The sequence below is a fragment of the Rutilus rutilus genome (assembly GCF_951802725.1).
Source record: "Rutilus rutilus genome assembly, chromosome: 15".
Classification (NCBI taxonomy): domain Eukaryota; kingdom Metazoa; phylum Chordata; class Actinopteri; order Cypriniformes; family Leuciscidae; genus Rutilus; species Rutilus rutilus.
This window is the reverse complement of record NC_140220.1, coordinates 19,738,593-19,757,135: the sequence shown is the minus strand read 5'-3', so window position 1 is coordinate 19,757,135 and position 18,543 is coordinate 19,738,593. Positions and strand designations below refer to the sequence as shown.

Genomic DNA, 18,543 nt, shown 5'->3' with positions numbered 1-18,543 from the left:
CCCGGGACGAGCCAATATAACATTTAACCTCATTTGCAGTTTTTTTAGTCTTAGTATCAAAAAGTAAGTAAATAAATAAATCCCGAAGCATCTATTGTTTTTGAAAAATCCATTAAATTTGAGAACTGTTTATCACAATTTATGGAAGCCTATTTCCGCAACATAAGAAAAAAATGATGGTAATAATTTTAATTTTGGTAAATCATAATTATGATGACATAAAAAGTCGATATTATGACTGTCATAATTATAAGATTAAAATAGTGAAATTATGACATACTAAAACAATTATGAGATGAAAAGTTACTAAGCCATAATTGTAATAAAAAAAAATAATCATGATTTTTTTCATTTATGTCACTATTTCGACATTTTGTTTCATAATTATGACTTCGTAACTCAGGATTTTTATGTCATTATGATTTACCAAAGCATGATTTGTTTTTCTTATCTGGCTGAAATATGTGTCGATGCTATTTAATATGTTTATTAGAGGGGAAATAATGTGCATGTAACTGTGCATGTAACTTGCTATTTATGTTATTTTTAACAAAGATCAACATTACTGCTATTTTTATTCATCAATAAATAAATAAAATCCATATGTGTAAATAATATGAAAGAATATTTATTTATATTTTAAATAAATAAATAAATAAGAGCAAACTTTTATTTTAGGTTAACGCCGACACATAGGCCCCGCCCTCTTTGGTACAGAGACGGTGGTTTTCAATTGGTTTTCGCTTCAACGGAAACTAACCCGACGCAACATCCTGGCCACGTGACCTACACTGCAGCCGGGTCATCCACTTCAAACTTTATGCACCAAGTCTATCTAATCTAACAAATAAAATATTGATTAAAAAAGCAGTACATCGTTTCTCGTAGTCTTTTCATAAATTATAATGTCGCTCTCCGCAGCGCGCTCGTTTCTGTCGGAGGCCGCTTACGGCGAGCAGGAGCTGGACGCCAATTCAGCGCTGATGGAGCTTGATAAAGGTGCTTTTCATAAACAACACACAGAGCATGCATGACTGTTTTCATTCATTTATACGTGTCTTATATCATATAAGCTCTATATGATATCTGATAACGCAGCCCTGTGTTTGTTTACATTCAGAGAAAATGAAATCTGTAGATATCCTACTAATGTAATGAAAACATTCCTGTTGTTATTTTTGCACAACTAAAGGTTTAAGGTCTTGTAAGCTGGGCGAGCAATGTGAAGCTGTGGTCCTTTTCCCCAAACTCTTTCAGAAGTATCCCTTTCCCATCCTCATCAACTCAGCTTTCCTGAAACTGGCAGACATCTTTAGACTTGGGTAACTGTGCACATTAAATAAATCAAAATCTATATTCATTAGCTTTAGGCTGTCTATTACGGTGAAGTACTTTATCTGAATTGTCAAATATTTCTGAATAATGACGGTTGTTTAATAACATGATGTCACTAATCTTCTTGTTTGGTCTCTGTTATGAAAAGTTCTGAATCTATAAATTCACCCCTGTCAAATTAGGAACAACTTCCTGCGACTCTGTGTGCTGAAGGTCACGCAGCTGAGCGAGAAACACCTGGAGAAGATTCTGAACGTGGACGAGTTTGTCAAAAGAGTGTTTTCTGTCATCCATAGCAATGATCCTGTTGCCAGAGCAATAACTCTCAGGTACTTTCATCTGCGGCTGCGAGTGTTTTTCTGCATTCGGCTCCTCAAAATGTTTTGTTTTATTTTACAAAAGTCACATTTGTTGTCAGCTTCCTAATATTTAATGACATTTCTGTTATCAATTATTCTGTCAAAGACCATCTAAGGAAAATGTAACTGTACGTACACACACTGTGTAAATATATGTTTTTGTGTCTTGTGCATTTTGACAGGATGTTGGGAAGCTTAGCCTCCATTATTCCAGAGAGGAAAAATGCCCATCACAGCATCCGGCAAAGTCTGGACTCTCATGATAATGTTGAAGTAGAAGCGGCTATTTTTGCAGCTGCTAGTTTCTCTTCACACTCTAAGTAAGTGTCATTTCAAACTGTCATGAAAACAATATTTTGGTTAGGTACTAGTTCATTTTTGGCAAAATATTAAAATGAATTTAGAAGCTGTTTTAGGTGGAAATTTCTTTGAACTGTGAATGTCTATATTTAGGTAATATTTCATTTGATCAATCAATGGAACAGCAAAGGGACTGATTCTTCATGCTCCCTCCCAACCTTTCTTTCACAGTATGAGGCTGATGAATCTTGACATTGTCATCCTGGAATATGGACATGATGTGTCTTCCTACATGCTTGTTTATGAAATGAAAAGTTACACACTCCATTAATTAGGGTTAGAAGAACTGTTGCCAAACATATAACATGCTAGAAACATAATAACCACTGCAATAATGATCCAGTCAAGCATTTGCCTATTTAAATCCAAACTTTTTGGGGGGCTGGGCAGGTTATTATAATATTATAAAGTGGGCTGATGGCTATTTAGAGGTAGAAAACATGTTGAACGTAAACATTTTAATTATTTTTTATTTTTTTATAGAGATTTTGCTGCAGGGATTTGCAACAAGATTAGTGAAATGATTCAAGGTACGTGATCTCCTCATTGAGTGATTTGTGTAAGTGTTCTCCAGTCTGATGGGTTGTGTGTGTTTGCCTGAAGGATTGGACACTCCAGTGGAGCTGAAGCTGAAGTTGATCCCGATGCTGCAGCACATGCACCATGACGCCAGTCTGGCCTCGTGCAGCAGAGAGTTACTCCAGGAGCTGGTGTCCTCCTACCCGTCCACAGCCATGCTCATCGTCACCCTACACACCTTCACCCAGCTGGCCACCTCCTCGCTCGTCGATATCCCTGAGCAGGTCAGACTGTAGCCATTGTGTCATATATTGTCTTAGAGAGTTAGTTCACCTTCAAACTGAAACTTGTTGAAAGATTGCGATCTCGATTCAAATAGCCACGCGATCTCATTCCTAAATGACAACGATTCACCTGTGTCTTAAACAAAATCATTAAACCTTTAACAAAATCATACTGGAACATTCAAATTCAAATTGTTGGCCCTGCCGCTGATCCAGAGAGAGCAGTTGTCATGTATAGGTATGAAACAGCTTCACAAGCAATGTTTTCAACCACACTGTATCGTTATTTATGTTATATAGAAGAACTGAGATAAAAGTTTATAGTTCGGATATAGACACTGATTTTTACAGATGCAACCTTTATTTTTACATCGCTTAGCCTATAAAAAGCTGGTGCGGCAGTTTGCATTTTACTTTCCTTTTAAATTAGCGTCAATTCACCCTAGTTTGATATGCGATCTGACCAATCATAATCCGCCATTTTTGTCTGACAAAGCAGTCAGGAGAGTTAGAAGATTAACGTCGGTGGACTTGAATTTGAATAACGGTGTGTACTGACGTCTTTCCGCGGTTAAAGCAACAGTACTTCTGATGTTCATTCATGTTTATTTGATGCTATAAATTAACCAAAAGATGAACGGTTCACGAGCAGCTTGTTGGACACTTTTCCTTCGTCAAAGCAGAGACCAGGAGACGTTGGGATATCTTTCAACAGAAGTTACTCTTTATTGAGAACTCGCTGTGCGTTGCTGTAGTTATCAAGTCTAAACTAATGGCAGTGTACATTGTAATTTTATATACATTTCAAGGGGGAGGGATTTACATAGAGGTGGATACACTCGGAACAAAGCATGTAAATGAAGTATACAGGTTTAGGAACCCGCCCTAGACTCTAGAGTGTTACCAATCCTAATCCAATCAGCATAACTATTCAAATGCATAGATGATAATCCAATCAGCCTAACTATTCAACGACTGGGGCTGGGGCTCGGGCTCCAAGAGCCATTAAGGCCAAAGTGAGAGTCTCAGTAATCTGACTCATTTAACTTACAATAGAGAAAACAGGTCTGGCTCAGTTACTATTGTATTGGAACCTAAATTAAACATTTAATAAATGTGTAATACAACAAGCTTTAACTGAGGCAATCTGTCACGACACATTAAAGAGTCACAAAACAGTATGTCTATTTATGGTTTAATTTTATGGTTTAAATTAAATGTTACCTGCTCTGTCCTGTCTGTCAGCGCGCTGTCAGTGTCCTCACTCTAAAAAGATATTTTCATGATTTATCATCACAACTTTTTATCTTTTGTCAAATCAACTTAGATAGTTAATGTGGTTCAGATAACATAATATTTTGAGTGTATGTTAATTAAACCAATCTCCTTCATTGTATTAACTCAAATTTGTAATTTCAACGAACTCAAAATTTTACTATATTTTCGGATATAAACACTGATTTCTACGGAAGCAACCAAAATTTAGTAGCCTGACATTGTCATACTCAGATTATAGTCAGAATATGAGTCTGATACTGCTCCACTGGGCTGTGATTATGGGGCGTGTTTCAACCGAACCAGGAAAGAAAATGCCAATTGGATAGACCTACAACCAATCAGAGCAACAGAGTAAGTGACGTATGATCTTCATTCATCTTTCCGATCGACAAATGCCTTGATCGCGGTTCTCTATTCCTCTTTTAAAATGAATGCGCTGTCGATATCTTCTATAACAGACGCGATGGCGGAATCTACACATCTCAATTCTCCAGCGGCAGTCATCTTTGTTGTAAACGAATTCAACCCAAGCGCTCTTTGGTGACGTGGATGATTACGTTACTGTTGATCATCTGTCCATCATCGTATAAAGCCCGCCCTGACAATTTGATTGGTCCGAACAGCTCTGGTTCGTGCATAGTTGTTTCTTAACGGATCAAGTCCAGACCAAACTTCCCGACCTCAAATGTTGTGGGCGGGGCTAAGTTCGGCTGGCATCTAGGCAAAACATTTAGTAAATCACCTTTTGAAAGTAACATGACGCCTCAAATAAAGATTGTATCAATTGCATCGTTACACCAGTAGGTGGCGACAAGTGACTTATAAAGAAATGTACTTGTCACTTAATCGTTCACTCAAGAGACTCGTTCAAAAAACGCTGATTCATCCAGTAAGTGAGTCATTGAATCATTCAATTCATTCAAACCCATCTTGATTCTAGATTCATTAGACATTTGAAATAGTCAGAAACATTTGTCAGAACATGTTTTGTAAATGCATGTACATGCATGTAAATTACATGTTATTTTGTTAATCATGGGAGAATTGTGATCGCTGTTTGAAACCAAAAAACTCTAATCCTCAAGTCATTCCAAACCAATAAGACGTTGGTTAGTCTTTGAAAAACAAGATACTTTTAATGAAATCTGAGAGATTTCTGTCCCTCCATTGACATTCTATGCAACTACCATTTTGTCACTTCAAAAAGCTCATAAAGAGATCCTAAACCTAACCCATATGAATCGAGCGCTTTAATCCAAATTTCCTGAAGCGACTCTATCAATGGAGGGACAGAAATCTCTCATTTTTTGGTAAACTCTCCCTTTAACGACTAAACTTGAAAGACGGTGAATTTAATATACTATATTTACAGCAAAAATATATATTTTACTGTGAAGTGATGTCTTTGGATGGGAATGTGCAGTTAATTCCTTCTTATACAAATCTCCCCCCCCTTTTTTTTGTCTTGTAGATTCGTCTTCTTCTCCAGTACTTGAAGGAGGACCCCAGAAAAGCAGTGAAAAGACTCGCCATTCAGGATCTCAAGCTCTTGGCTAAAAAAGCTCCTCACTTGTGGACCAGGAAGAACATACAGGTCAGAGAGTCATAGATGTTCATGGGACAGTCAGCTGGTTCATTTCTTACTAGTAAATGTCGATATATATAATTTCCATTATATGTGTTTGTAGGTGCTATGCGAGTGCGCTCTCAGCACCCCATACAACAGTCTGAAGCTGGGAATGCTCTCCGTCCTCTCCACACTATCTGGTACCATCGCTATTAAACACTACTTCAGCCCTAATACAGGTACACTACGGACTCAATCTATATCAAACATATGTTAACTTTATTAAAAATGCTTTTATGCACTTGTATGCAAAAGATTTCATGAGGTATCTTTACATTTCTCATGTAACAACGTGAGTTTAACCACCTAATCTTTCTGGATGTCGCAGGTGAGGCGTCTCCTGCACCCCGTCACACTGACCTGGTGAAGCTGGCGCAGGAGTGCTGTTACCATAGTAACTTGGCTGTGGCAGCCCATGGAATCACTGTGTTGACCAGCATCGCTGTTTCTTGTCCAGAGAAAGGTGTGTTTCTTCTCACCAATAATTCAATTTGGCTTGTAAAGACTCAAAGGATATCCTTAGCCTTCACTTTAATATTGAGAATGTTTAAACGATAAAATAACGTTGTTTTTAATCTGAATATTTTGTCAGAGGTCATCCAGCTGGAACAAGAAACAGTGATGGGGATGGAGTCTCTCATCCTGCTCTGCAGTCAAGATGACAGTAAAACTGCACAGGCGACACTTAAAGTGAGTGTCAATCAAAGGTTTACAGGTCTTAGAGTATGTGACTTATGTCTCAAATAGCTTCTTCAGCTCTTGCGCTGGTTTGAGGCCACATTTCAGTAGTCTCACGAAGCCAGGTCCATAATGCAGCTTATTTTGACACAGAACAACGGACACTTTAAGGACTTAAACTCCCGTCAGAGTGTCTCCAAAGCCACTCCTCCTCCAAAACACATGAATGCGCACAAATAGAGCAGAGTCTGCAATGCGCGATGAGAGACGGCGTTAAATTACCTCAAAGCATACAATTTGGATCGAATGCAATGATTGGACAGACATTTTTTTTGGTCCTGAGACTTCCACAGAAGATATATGTACATGTTTTAATATTTAGACCACTTCTATTATTGATTGCTCTCAGGATGTGAAGAGAGTTTTAACCATTATAACAAAAATTGTTTATGAAAAACATTGCCTACCCTACCTTTAAAGTCAGCCTGGAACGAAAATCGCGATAAGTTGCGTTTTTTTATTCCCTATTGTGACGTATATTCGAGTGAAGCGGTTTCTCAAACAAGAAAAAAAATGTAAGCTGATTGATTAGATGGTTGGATGATTATGGTTTGCTATTGGTTGATCTCATTTGAGTGACAGGTTGTCCCTTCCTCACGCCAGTAAACGCATCATCAGAGACAAGAAGAGGTGATGCTGCAAGAGGAAAGGAAAGTTATTTTGACTAAAGATTATGAGGGCACATGAATTTAAAAAAATAATAATGTGCATGGATAAACCATTTATAATGAATACTGCAATGTACCATAAAAAATAATCGTCAATTTTAAAAGGGGTTTAAAGGGATAACCCACAATTCTCATAATTTACTCACCCTCATGCCATCCCATATGTATATGACTTTCTCTTGTCTAACACAAACAGATTTGAACAGAGTCCATATAATGCAAGTGTACAGGTCCCTCAAAGTTGATGCTTCAAAATGAACATGATGGTAATCCATACAGTTGATGAATGACTTCTGAAGCAAAACACTAGGTGTGTGTGAGAAAAATACTAACATGTTTAACTTTTTAAACTTTAAACCATCTCTTCCGGCCAACTGTCATATACATTTTGCATGGCTTTTAAAGCATCCACTTTGAGCATATTTGGTTGATCACTTTCTCTCTGCCACGATCCTCCCATCTGCTATGATTGGTCAAGATGGTTTATCCCACAGTGCGGTCGAATTTACTGATGTTTGGCAAATGTTTCGTGAACGAAATCCAGTAATTTCTATATGAAGCCACACAATCTGTGAAAAATGTTCCCAAACATATTTCACAAAGTGTTACATGGATGATGCATTGACCAACAGAAAGCTGTTTGGTTTGAAAGTGACTTCATATATTGCTACACTGTTGACAATAGACAGTGGACTTTTTTTGCCTGCAGAATTTCCAAGAGGTCCTCGCAGCACCCTGTAGTGCGATTAGATCCACCAAATAGTGAATCTTGTAACATGCATGTGCATGTTATTGTGTATTTTGAAGACCTTATGGTCTATTTGATGATAATATGGTGTACTTTGAATGCATGTAGAGTAGCGAGTTGGTAACCAAAACATACATTTTCCTTAATCCAGGCAAGAAACAACTTTAACCAAACAAAGAGAATCTGACCACTAAATATACATACAATAAACAGAAACAAAAAAGTTTTTATGATTATATTAGATTATATTAGATTATATTAGACTACATGGAATATTCGTGCTTTTAAATTTGATTTGTCACTTTGAACCCTTTGAGTGAACTGCCAAAAATCTAAAAGATGCTTTTAGAAATGGTGAAAAGCCAAGTCCTCCCTATTTCTTCCCTTCAGTTTATGCTGAGTATTTTTAAGTCTTGAATTGTTACGTTTTGTTTGAACCCAGACGGCACTCACCTCTTTGGTGAAGATGTTGAAGAGCTGTCCTCATCTCAGTCAGAGCTCTGTGGATCTCCTGCTGGGTCAGCTGCACTGCGCATGTGACTCCGCACGGGTGCTCATGTGTCAGGCTCTGGCTGCTATTGCCACCCAGCAGCCAGTGCTGGCAGAGGGGATGCTGGGAGATCTGCTGGACCTCTTCAGGGTGGCGAGTCACAGAACCTCAGAAAAACAGCAGGAGCTTCTGGTGAGCAAGTACAGAAATGATGTCCAACTGTAGCTCTTAAAGTCTCAATTTCCTAAAATGTTCCCAAGAGTTATTTGTCTTGTTGCTTTTCGTAGGTTTCCTTGGCAACAGTATTATTCGTGGCCAGTCAGGCCTCACTCTCAGCTGAGGTGAAGACGGTGATAAGGCAGCAGTTGGAGAATGTGGCCAATGGTTGGACTGTGTACCGCATTGCCAGACAGGCCTCCCGCATGGTGAGCCCACTTCGACTTCACTGGATGATGTCTTTTATGAATCAATAGTCGGGTTTAAATATAAACTTTAAAGGGATAGTTCACCCCAAAATAAAAAAAATTGCTGTTAATTTACTCGCCCTCATCTTGTTCTAATCCTCGTTTTTCTGTGCAACACGAAATATAGAATGTAGGTAACCAAACAGTTTTGGTTACCATTGACTTCAATTGGATGGACAAAACATACAATGATGCATTTCTCAAAATATCTTATTTTATGTCTTTAAATAAGAATTGCAGCAGTGTCCTGTAGTTTGACATGGTAAAATTGTAAAGTACTGTCTTTTTTTTTTTGTCTGTGATTCTTGTATACATAGAGTTTTTAGGATTATATTAATTTATAGACTGCAATGCATGTAATATTTGTACTTTTAAAATTGATTTGTCAATCTCTAGGCTCTTTAATGAACTGCCAAAAATCTAAAGGATGCTTTTATGGTGAAAAACCTAATATATTATCTTTTATAGTTAAAGATTTTAACCTAAAAACTTTAAAAAAAATAAAAGTGCATTTTTGTCCTACCCATATAAAATTTGGTAACACTTTATTGTACAGTGTCCTTGATACACGTTACATGTAGCTTCTACAGTAATTATTATAAATTGTGCATAATTACAACTAACCCTAAGTCAAAGCCTATTCCTAACCCTATAGTAAGTACATGTAGTTAATTTTTATTACTCTGTACTTAAATGTATTATTACACTGTAACAAGGACACCGTAAAATATGTGTAACCTAACATTTTGCTGACCTTTTTTATATATATACTGTACATTTAATTCCAGACATTCATCCTCTATAGTGAACCATATGTTCACATCTTGTTCTGACATTTATTTAGCTTTTTCAGGATAAAAAAATGAATAATTTCCATGAAAACTATCATGATATATTCATTCACTGTACTGTACAATTTAAATATATATTTTTATATTTCGGCTATTGTAGTGAAAGAAAATGTCACAATGCACAAATTCATTTGATTTATTATGTGTTTCTATATACCGGTACATGTATTTCTATTATTTATTTATTTATTTATTTATTTATTGCGACCTGGATAGTTCTTCGTGAGATTCACTCAGACAGGTTTGTCGATGTATTTGCGCTATAAAGGTAAAATTACTTAAATAGTTTTTTAATTCATCCACAGGGCTGCCATGATTTTTCCAGGGAGTTGTACCAGAGCCTTCGCACCCGCGTGGCCTCAGAGCACTTCTACTTCTGGCTGAACAGTCTGATGGAGTTCTCTCAGGCCGAGCAGTGCCTCAGTGGGCTTTCAGATGGAGACTACAGCGCGGCCATGAGCGCCATCTCTGAAGCACTCAAATCCTACCAGAAGGGAATCGCGTCTCTCATGGTTAGGATCCGCCAGTCATGCTCTTTACTTTTGCAACTTGTTTTGTCCACTTCTCTTATTTTCAGTTTTTTTTATATCCTGATTATAATCACGTTCTGCCTTCAGGCCGCCAGTACGCCGCTGAGTCCTCTGGCGTTCCAGTGTGAGTTTGTGAAGCTGCGTATAGACACCCTTCAGGCGCTGTCCCAGCTCATCTGCACCTGCAACAGTCTGAAGACCAGCCCACCTCCTGCCATCGCCACCACCATCGCTCTGTCCTCTGGCAGTGAACTGCAGCGCTGCGGGCGCATTTCAACACAGGTGCTGGAAAACATATACAGTCAAACTAAAAATTATTCAGACACCAGATATAATTTTTTATATTTTTTTTATTGGTGGGTGCAGGACACTATAGTTTATTTATGTATGTGAGGATAGCAAAATAAAGTAAAGTAAACTGTGACATGTTATACCCCCAAAAAAATTCTTCATATAGTGGACTACTAGTAAAATGTATAAAAATTTGGGACCAAAAATTATTCAGACACTTTGACCTGACCATGTTTTCTTCAGTGTTTTTTCTTTAATTGATAATGCGATCTTTTTACACCACAGACTGAACAAAATTAAGCATTGCTTAGTAATTGGTTGACCTAAATTGGTATCATCTAATTGTGTATTTTAACAGATGACAGCTATTCAACCTAATTCATTTGTGAGACAGCCTAACAGAAGGATGGCCAAAACCAGTGAATTATCAACTGATTTGATAACTCTGAGTTCTTGTCATATTGTATTACCATTTTCAAAACTATAGCGGATAAACTATGATAATGCGAGAAATGTTGAAGGTGTCTGAATACATTTTGGTTTGACTGTACATCTCTATGTCTGCATATTTTTTGTTTCTCTGATTCCCTCAGTATTTTAAGAAAAAATATGTCTAGGAATTGCTTATGAGGATGGCATGTTTATTGTATGCTGCTTCTTTTTTGGGGGATTTGATCAGATGAAATTATCCATGGATGAATTTCGAAGTCTGGCAGCTCGCTATGCTGACCTGTATCAGTCTTCGTTTGATGCCGACTACGCCACCCTCCGTAATGTTGAACTGTATCCTTTTTCTCTTGGGGAATGATCTGAGACCGGTGGCATAAAATGCTCAGTTTACTTCTTTTTTTTTTTACGGTGAAATATGTACGATTTTTATGTTAAAATAATTCTCTTAAACTAGTTCATTGATTACTGTTAGTATGCCATTCATGGGGTTTATCTCCCACAAAACTGTAAACGTTGAGCATCCCAGACACCATCTAAACACTGAGAGCGCTCCGCTCACATCTGAGTTCCTTTCAGCTCAGCCTATAGAGTGATTTTGGGGGCGTGGCTAATGTAGCAGGCGGAGCCAGACCATGGCTGACACGGTACATGGGAAAAGACATTCAGCTTCGGCTACGGAAAGCGCAAGCCAAAATTCATTGCATTTAGACCTTTAAAGAATAAAAAGTTTGTGAACACATCAATGTGAATGGGGCATTGCGATGCAACATACTACAGTTGTAAGGGAAACAGGTCAATTTAGATCAAATGGAATTATTAATTCATTTATAGGGAATTTTGAAAGAATCACTTTTTTTACGGCCGAGCAAATGACTCGTCCAGCCTTCATTTGAACGGGCCGTAACCATCAGCTCTGGAGCGGATATAAATATCCAAACTATAGTGAAAACACTATTTATTAGCACGGTAACATGGGTCAACAGTTTAAGGCATTAAAAAAGTCTCGTGGATGTTTGAAGTTGGACCTGTGCAGCAAAACTTAACTTAGAACCGAGACTCTTAACGGAAAAGAAAAGAAACTAAGTAAGAGTAAGAAAAGTGAGACGAGAGTAGTTAGATGGCTTGAAAGAAATTGTGTTAACTTATGTTCTTCTGATCTTGATCTGCCTCTTCATCTACATGACTTCTCTACATCGTCTAAATCGTCTTCTAATGCTTTGTTCGTGTCCTAAGGTTTTAAACTCAAATGTTTGTCCAGCCTCATGAATGAGTTCTGACCGATTAGCCACTCTCTTTAGTTCAGAGGTGGCTGTTTCTCCTCCTCTCATCATAAATTACACCTTATCTGACTAGACCCCTGGCGTCTTAACTTTCCAGCTCTAGCAGAGAGTGCAAAGAGTACAGTTTAGACATGATTTCTTATAATAAGAATATGACACATCTTACACAGATTTCAATCTAGCCATCTTCTGAATTATAAACAGACACACACAATGGTACCAAGCAAGGCACCGTTTCAATCAGCCATTCAATAGTTATAACAATTGCATGAATTATGTGTGATCTAAGTATAATAGTCACATATATAGGTTGTAGACATGATATAGAAGCATCGGTTTGGGATGATCTTATGTATTTTGATATGTGAAGTCTGAATCTCTGGGTTTTAAGAGATTTCCACCATGGGTCGCTCAGAGGTTTTTAAGAAAAGGAAGGTCTGTTTTAAGTCTCTGTCATGGGATCAAACTACCTCTGATGTTATCTTTGTGGGGCTCGAGCTGTGCCATCTCCGAACCAATCCGTCTTTTACCAACTACCTAACAATGGCAACGTTCTTCCTTTAGCTAGGCTCTCTTTGAAGCTTGCATGGCCATAAAGTACTTAGCTGGGGGGTTCTTTAGTTAGCTCAGACTGGCTGGAGCCCACACATTATTTATGGTCCTAGGCTGTTGATTTGGGGTCTGGATTGTTGATTTGTGTGGAATTATGTTTGAATGAATCATCTGGAAGATTAATTTGTGTTTGGTTCGCCCTCAAATCCTACACAATGGATGCTTCAGTACCACACAACATCATCATGCACCCATTCAGAAAGACGAATGTACAAAATGTGCTCTGTGATGAAACATTGGATGAGTTTATTATAGATGCTCGTCTAGACAGAGTGTTAGCCTACTCAGTTGCTTATCATGACATATAGCAACACAGCTAAAAGTATTCCTAATATGTTTGGAGCTTTTATTGAAAGTAGCCTGATTTGACCTGTTGAGACATTTCTTCAAGTACCCGTAAGAGCTGTATTTGTGCTGTTTGAGTTGGGGACGGTGCGACGCATGAAAGGGATGCACGTTTGCAAGATTGTTTGAAAATATGCTGTATTTTTGTAATTCTGCTAGGTGCCACTAGTGTCGCTGAAACATACTTCACCTTTAAGACTGGTCAACTTTTTTTTTTTTAAGTCAGTTACATAAAAACGTGAACTGGTCTAATTCGAATCTGAAAAGAATCTTGGCTAACTGCTTGTTGATAAGACTTGTTGTTAAGACATACGCTGTGTCTGAAATCACATATTGTATAGTATACTATTTTTGGACGTAATACATTAGTGATTTGTTTGGATTAGAAGATTAGATTAGGTTATAATGTTATAAGGTTTTTAAGCTATTGTAAATATGGTGTTCATAAATGAATCTCAAGCTGCTCTGCAAAACATATGTACTTTCTTTAAAGCTTTTCTCAAGACAACAGCAAAGCTGCTTGCTTGTATCTCATGTTATTGAGGCTTTAATAATTGATCCGCAAACGGCCAGGTAAGAATACTCTAACTCATGAATCCGTAAAATGAATCTTAACTTTAAACAGATGCTTCAAATATTTATTGTGGGATTTTGACAAGATGTTTGGGAGATTTTTATAAGTTTTAATATTTCATTGGCACATTGTAATGACATCTGGTTCAGTTTCCAGGAGTTCGGCACACATGGATCGGTCCTGGCAGAGAGCGAGTATGAACTGAGAATGCTGGCTGTGTTCAATCACGTCCTGGAGGAAGTGGAAAACTTAAGCAGGAAGCACCCTCCTGTCTCTTACCTGGTAATGTTGAAGTGTTTCCATTGGCCGACTTTCCATGACTGCAGATCTATTTGGATTCACTTTTCCTAGTTAAATTTGTCTTTTTACTATCCGTTTCAAGCACACTGGCTGCCTGTGTGATGCCGTCATTGCCATTTTGAAGGTACCACTGTCATTCCAGAGATATTTCTTCCAGAAGCTTCAGTCCACCAGCATTAAAGTAAGTAATCTGTACAATGCCAAAATAATTAATAATTAATTTTAAAATAATTGAATAATTGACTGTGGTTGAGACTCCTTCACCTGCATAACTCTTGTGCAAAGTTTGCAAATTTCATGTGATATCCACAGGATTTCCATTTGGGTTGAAATATTTCTGTGCAAGCTGACGATATGATTATGGAGCATATCGACCAGCACTATACTATATATGCCATAGATGTGCACAAGAAAACCTGTGTTCGAGTCTCAGCCTGAGGTTCATGCTTATTTGTTCATCAATGACGTCATCAGCGACTAGTCGTCGTCGACTCAACTTTAATCACATAAATGTCGACTGAAAGTCGGTCAACCGCAATATATAATTTCTATAAAATATTTTACATTTTATACACACACACACATATATATATATATAGCCTTGAAAATTGAGTAAGATTATTAAAATTTAGTAGCATTCAAGTACAAGTCAGTTGCTCAGAAAAATTGTAATATAGTATATTTCCTCAAGTACTTTACATCCATGTCTGTTACTATGTAGAATGATAAATAGCCCTCTGTGCTCAATTCATGACTTTTCTTTTGTAAATTTCAAACTGAAAGGTTATACTTTTATATCATTTTTAAATGATTTTTGTTTTAGCTTGCCCTCTCTCCATCTCCTCGTACCCCCAACGAGCCAATCCCAGTGCAGAACAACCAGCAGTTGACTTTAAAGGTGGAGGGGGTGGTGCAGCATGGCTCCACTCCGGGACTGTTCCGGAAGATTCAGGCGGTCTGCCTTAAAGTCAGCTCTACTCTACAGACAAAACCAGGATCAGACTTCAAGGTGAGTTCAACCCAGAACCCAGTTTCTTTTGGATCACATTTTTGATCATCTAATGCAGTTGTTCTCTAGCCTGGTTCTACCAGACTCTCGTACATTTCATTTGTACAGAGAGTCTGGCCTCGCTCCATTGAGAAACGTTTACTTCCTTGAAGGCGGGTTCTCTGTTAAAGTTCAAAACTATTGGATCTGCCCAGAGTCACTCAGGATCTGCCATAACCAATTGCTAACGTGTGGTCGTCCGGATGATCAGAGGATTATGTTTAGAATAAGATGTCTGTCTTTTATAAAGTTTATAAAGCGACGAGAATACTTTTTTGTGCAAAAAAAAAAAAAAAAAAAACGACTTTATTCCACTATTCATTTCCTTCTCTCTGTTCCTCGAGTCTTGATAAAGCAGCGCGTCTGTGTGTTGTACGTCACACGTAGGCTCACTATTGGCCGACGCTAGTCATGTGTGTGATCACATCAACGTCATCGTTCTCAGCCACTCCCTCTATTCGCTGATTGGTCCTACAAAAAATTTGTTTCTGGAAACCTAAGAATATACAGCAGTCCCAGACGTAGTACTGAAGGAAAATGAAATTGAGCGGAAGTACGTAGGAGGGCGGAGCCAGGCTAGTTGTTCTCAGCCTGTGGGAAACATCATTTCTCAGTTGCGTAATCTCATGTTCTCAACTTTGATTTTAGATTCCTCTTGATTCCAAGACCAATGAGATTGAGCAGAAAGTGGAGCCTCATAATGATTACTTCAGCACACAGTTCCTGCTCAACTTCTCCATCGTCGGCACACACATGGTCTCTGTTGAAGCCTCAGTTGTAGACACCAGTGGGATCGAATGGAAGACAGGACCAAAAACCACTGTGTCAGTAAAGTCTATGGAAGACCCTTATTCCCAGCAGCTGCGACATCAGTTACAGCAGCAGCAGCAGCAGCAACAGCAGCAGCAGCAGCAGACGACGACCGGGCCTCAGCCGGGACCCCAGAGGAACATCTGTGCCCGCTTCCAGTGACCTCCAACCTCATCGACTGCTTACTGCCTGTATTTTACTCATTCATAGGCTTTCTTATTTGTGTTCTTCAGTGTTTTGTGTGAGTGAGCGAGTGAACTGCTATCTGGCTAATTTGTCTTTGTGTAATAATAAATAGGCTCACATTTTTCTTCTGTTGTATACTTCCATAAGTCTCTTTGTAAATGCCTAGTAAAATAACGTAACTAAAATATTGTCTTTATTGCATTATGGGTCTCCTTACTTGGTTTCACCGTTATTGTGGATCGGAACAATCCTAAAGAATGATTTGCTTCAGAAGAGGAATATTACTTCCACTTTAAGTGTGATACTATAATTTAGATTTAAGTTTTGTCAGGTACAAATTAGTCCATTATCTTCTGTGGTAGATATATTAAAGTCCCCCTGAGGTGAAAATCAAGTTTTTAATGTCGTTTATGTGGTGTTTTTAATATGCTTTAAGACAAACTATGTACAAATTAATGTCAACACCATTGCTCAGTATTTTATCCTTAAAACTGCAGTGAACCAAAGACAGTCTCAAAAACGAGGTTTGAAATCGCTGGTGTTTCTGACGTCACAAACTACCTTGTAACCAATCAGGTCAACGTGTGATCGTTAAGAGTGGATCTCTGAGCTGGTGTGAGTGAGTGGAGGTGGGGATAATTTATATATTCATAGAACCCTGTATACTAAATGAAGCAAGGATGTAGAGTTACATTCAAGCTATTTAAGGCATGAGGAATTTTTTTTTTTTTCAAGGACAAAACTTTAAATATGTCGTTTTGGTGATCAAAGATGAGTTTTGAGGGATAAAATGATAGACTACAGGGGGACTTTAAACACCTGGGCTGGATTTCCCGATAACTTTGTTTCTTAGTGCGCTACGAAGACAAATAACAACTAAAGGTATACCATTTCTAGGCCTGTTCCCCAAACTACACCTTAGGAAGTTGCTTATGATATCCCTTCTTAAGTGCGACATTAGCCTACCAGTGCTGTCCGTGGCGATGGTGCTGAATTGGTTGATATCGATGGATCGAGAATCAATTATTCATTTAAATCAACTTATATCAGCTCTCTTCTCTATATTCACAGGAGCTGAAGTCTGATTTATTGAAGACTGACTTTTGTAAACAGCATAACAGAAAACACTGGAATTCCTTTATGTACAGTGGGAGTGTACGATTACCACAATGTAACTCTATTGTGATTTTTAGTTTAGCATACACCAGAGCTCGCGCTGGGCCTAATGAAGCAAAAGCAGAAAGGAATGAGGATAAAATGAGATTTACACTTCAACACACATACCATTTTAAACTGCTTATTCAGTTTACAGCTCTCAATTACAAACATCCATGCAGATACACATACACGCACAAAGTCATTGACATTTACACATGAAAACTAGCTATAATAAATTAGCAATAGGCTACAGACTCTGTATTCCTGCTGCGTTTGCCAAGAGTTAGACCAGTGTTAGACATGTGAATTCCTTTATACAGATGGTCAAATGTTCTTTCAATTCAGTTCTCATTTATTTGTATACTGCTTTCACAGAGATCACAGTGATTGTAATGTAAGGATACGGTAATATAATGGCAGCCTTGCTCAGTGCATTGTAAGTCCACTTGCACTTATTTCCATTGACGCAGAAGAGATTCTTTGGATCATTCAAACATGCTGGATATCACAATCATCTGACTTTACGAACGGAGTCAGGTTTTAAAGCAAAACAGGGATAGACCAAAATAACCAAGACCGAACAAGACAATATTAAAATGTGTCCATTTTCAGTTTAAACTATCATTTATAATGGAAAATGTTGTATTAAATTATAAAATAATGCAAAATGAAATGCAATATGTGTAGATATCTGAAAATGTTTTGAACAATATACATTTATTTGAGGAGCAGCACTGCATAAGATGTTAAGACTTTTTTTTTTAAATAGATTGTATCTTGAATTTAAGTGTATTTTATCTTACTGGTTGATGTAACTTCTTTATGTTTAAAAAGTAGAAAAAAATACATTTGCATTCAAGATACATTCCCTGAAAACAAGGTAAAATAAAATAAATAAATAAAAGAAGATTTCTAGATAGCATGGTAACACTTTATTTTGATGGTCCCTTTTTAAGTAGCCTAACTTTGCACAAACATGTTAACTAACTCTCATTAGAGTATTAATAGACTGTCTGCTTAATATCTGATAACTCTATATTGTGATAACACACTTGTTTTAAAAACATCCAAACATTCCAGCATGACGAAACTTAGTGTATTTACTAGTTACCATATCAACTATATATATATATATATATAAAAGTGCCAACATTCAGAAATCTTTGGAAGATATCACTGAACATTTATTTAACAATAGCAAAAGTAAATTTCTTATGTTTGCATCTCTGTTTTTTTGT

At 37.6% G+C, this 18,543-nt stretch overlaps 1 protein-coding gene across 1 annotated transcript; it reads left to right on the top strand.

Annotated features, from left to right (window-relative positions):
* The first annotated feature begins 701 nt into the window (after positions 1–701).
* On the top strand, positions 702–16,271 carry ints7 (integrator complex subunit 7). The gene is made up of 20 exons (XM_084431802.1): positions 702–999; positions 1,193–1,322; positions 1,518–1,664; positions 1,877–2,014; positions 2,538–2,584; positions 2,658–2,857; positions 5,607–5,729; positions 5,824–5,941; positions 6,091–6,225; positions 6,355–6,452; positions 8,359–8,598; positions 8,694–8,831; positions 10,027–10,233; positions 10,339–10,533; positions 11,222–11,325; positions 13,734–13,802; positions 13,953–14,085; positions 14,186–14,284; positions 14,927–15,112; positions 15,800–16,271. Exons 1-20 carry the CDS (start codon positions 906–908, stop codon positions 16,121–16,123), a joined length of 2,925 nt encoding a protein of 974 aa, XP_084287928.1. The 5' UTR covers positions 702–905; the 3' UTR covers positions 16,124–16,271.
* Positions 16,272–18,543: the final 2,272 nt, after the last annotated feature.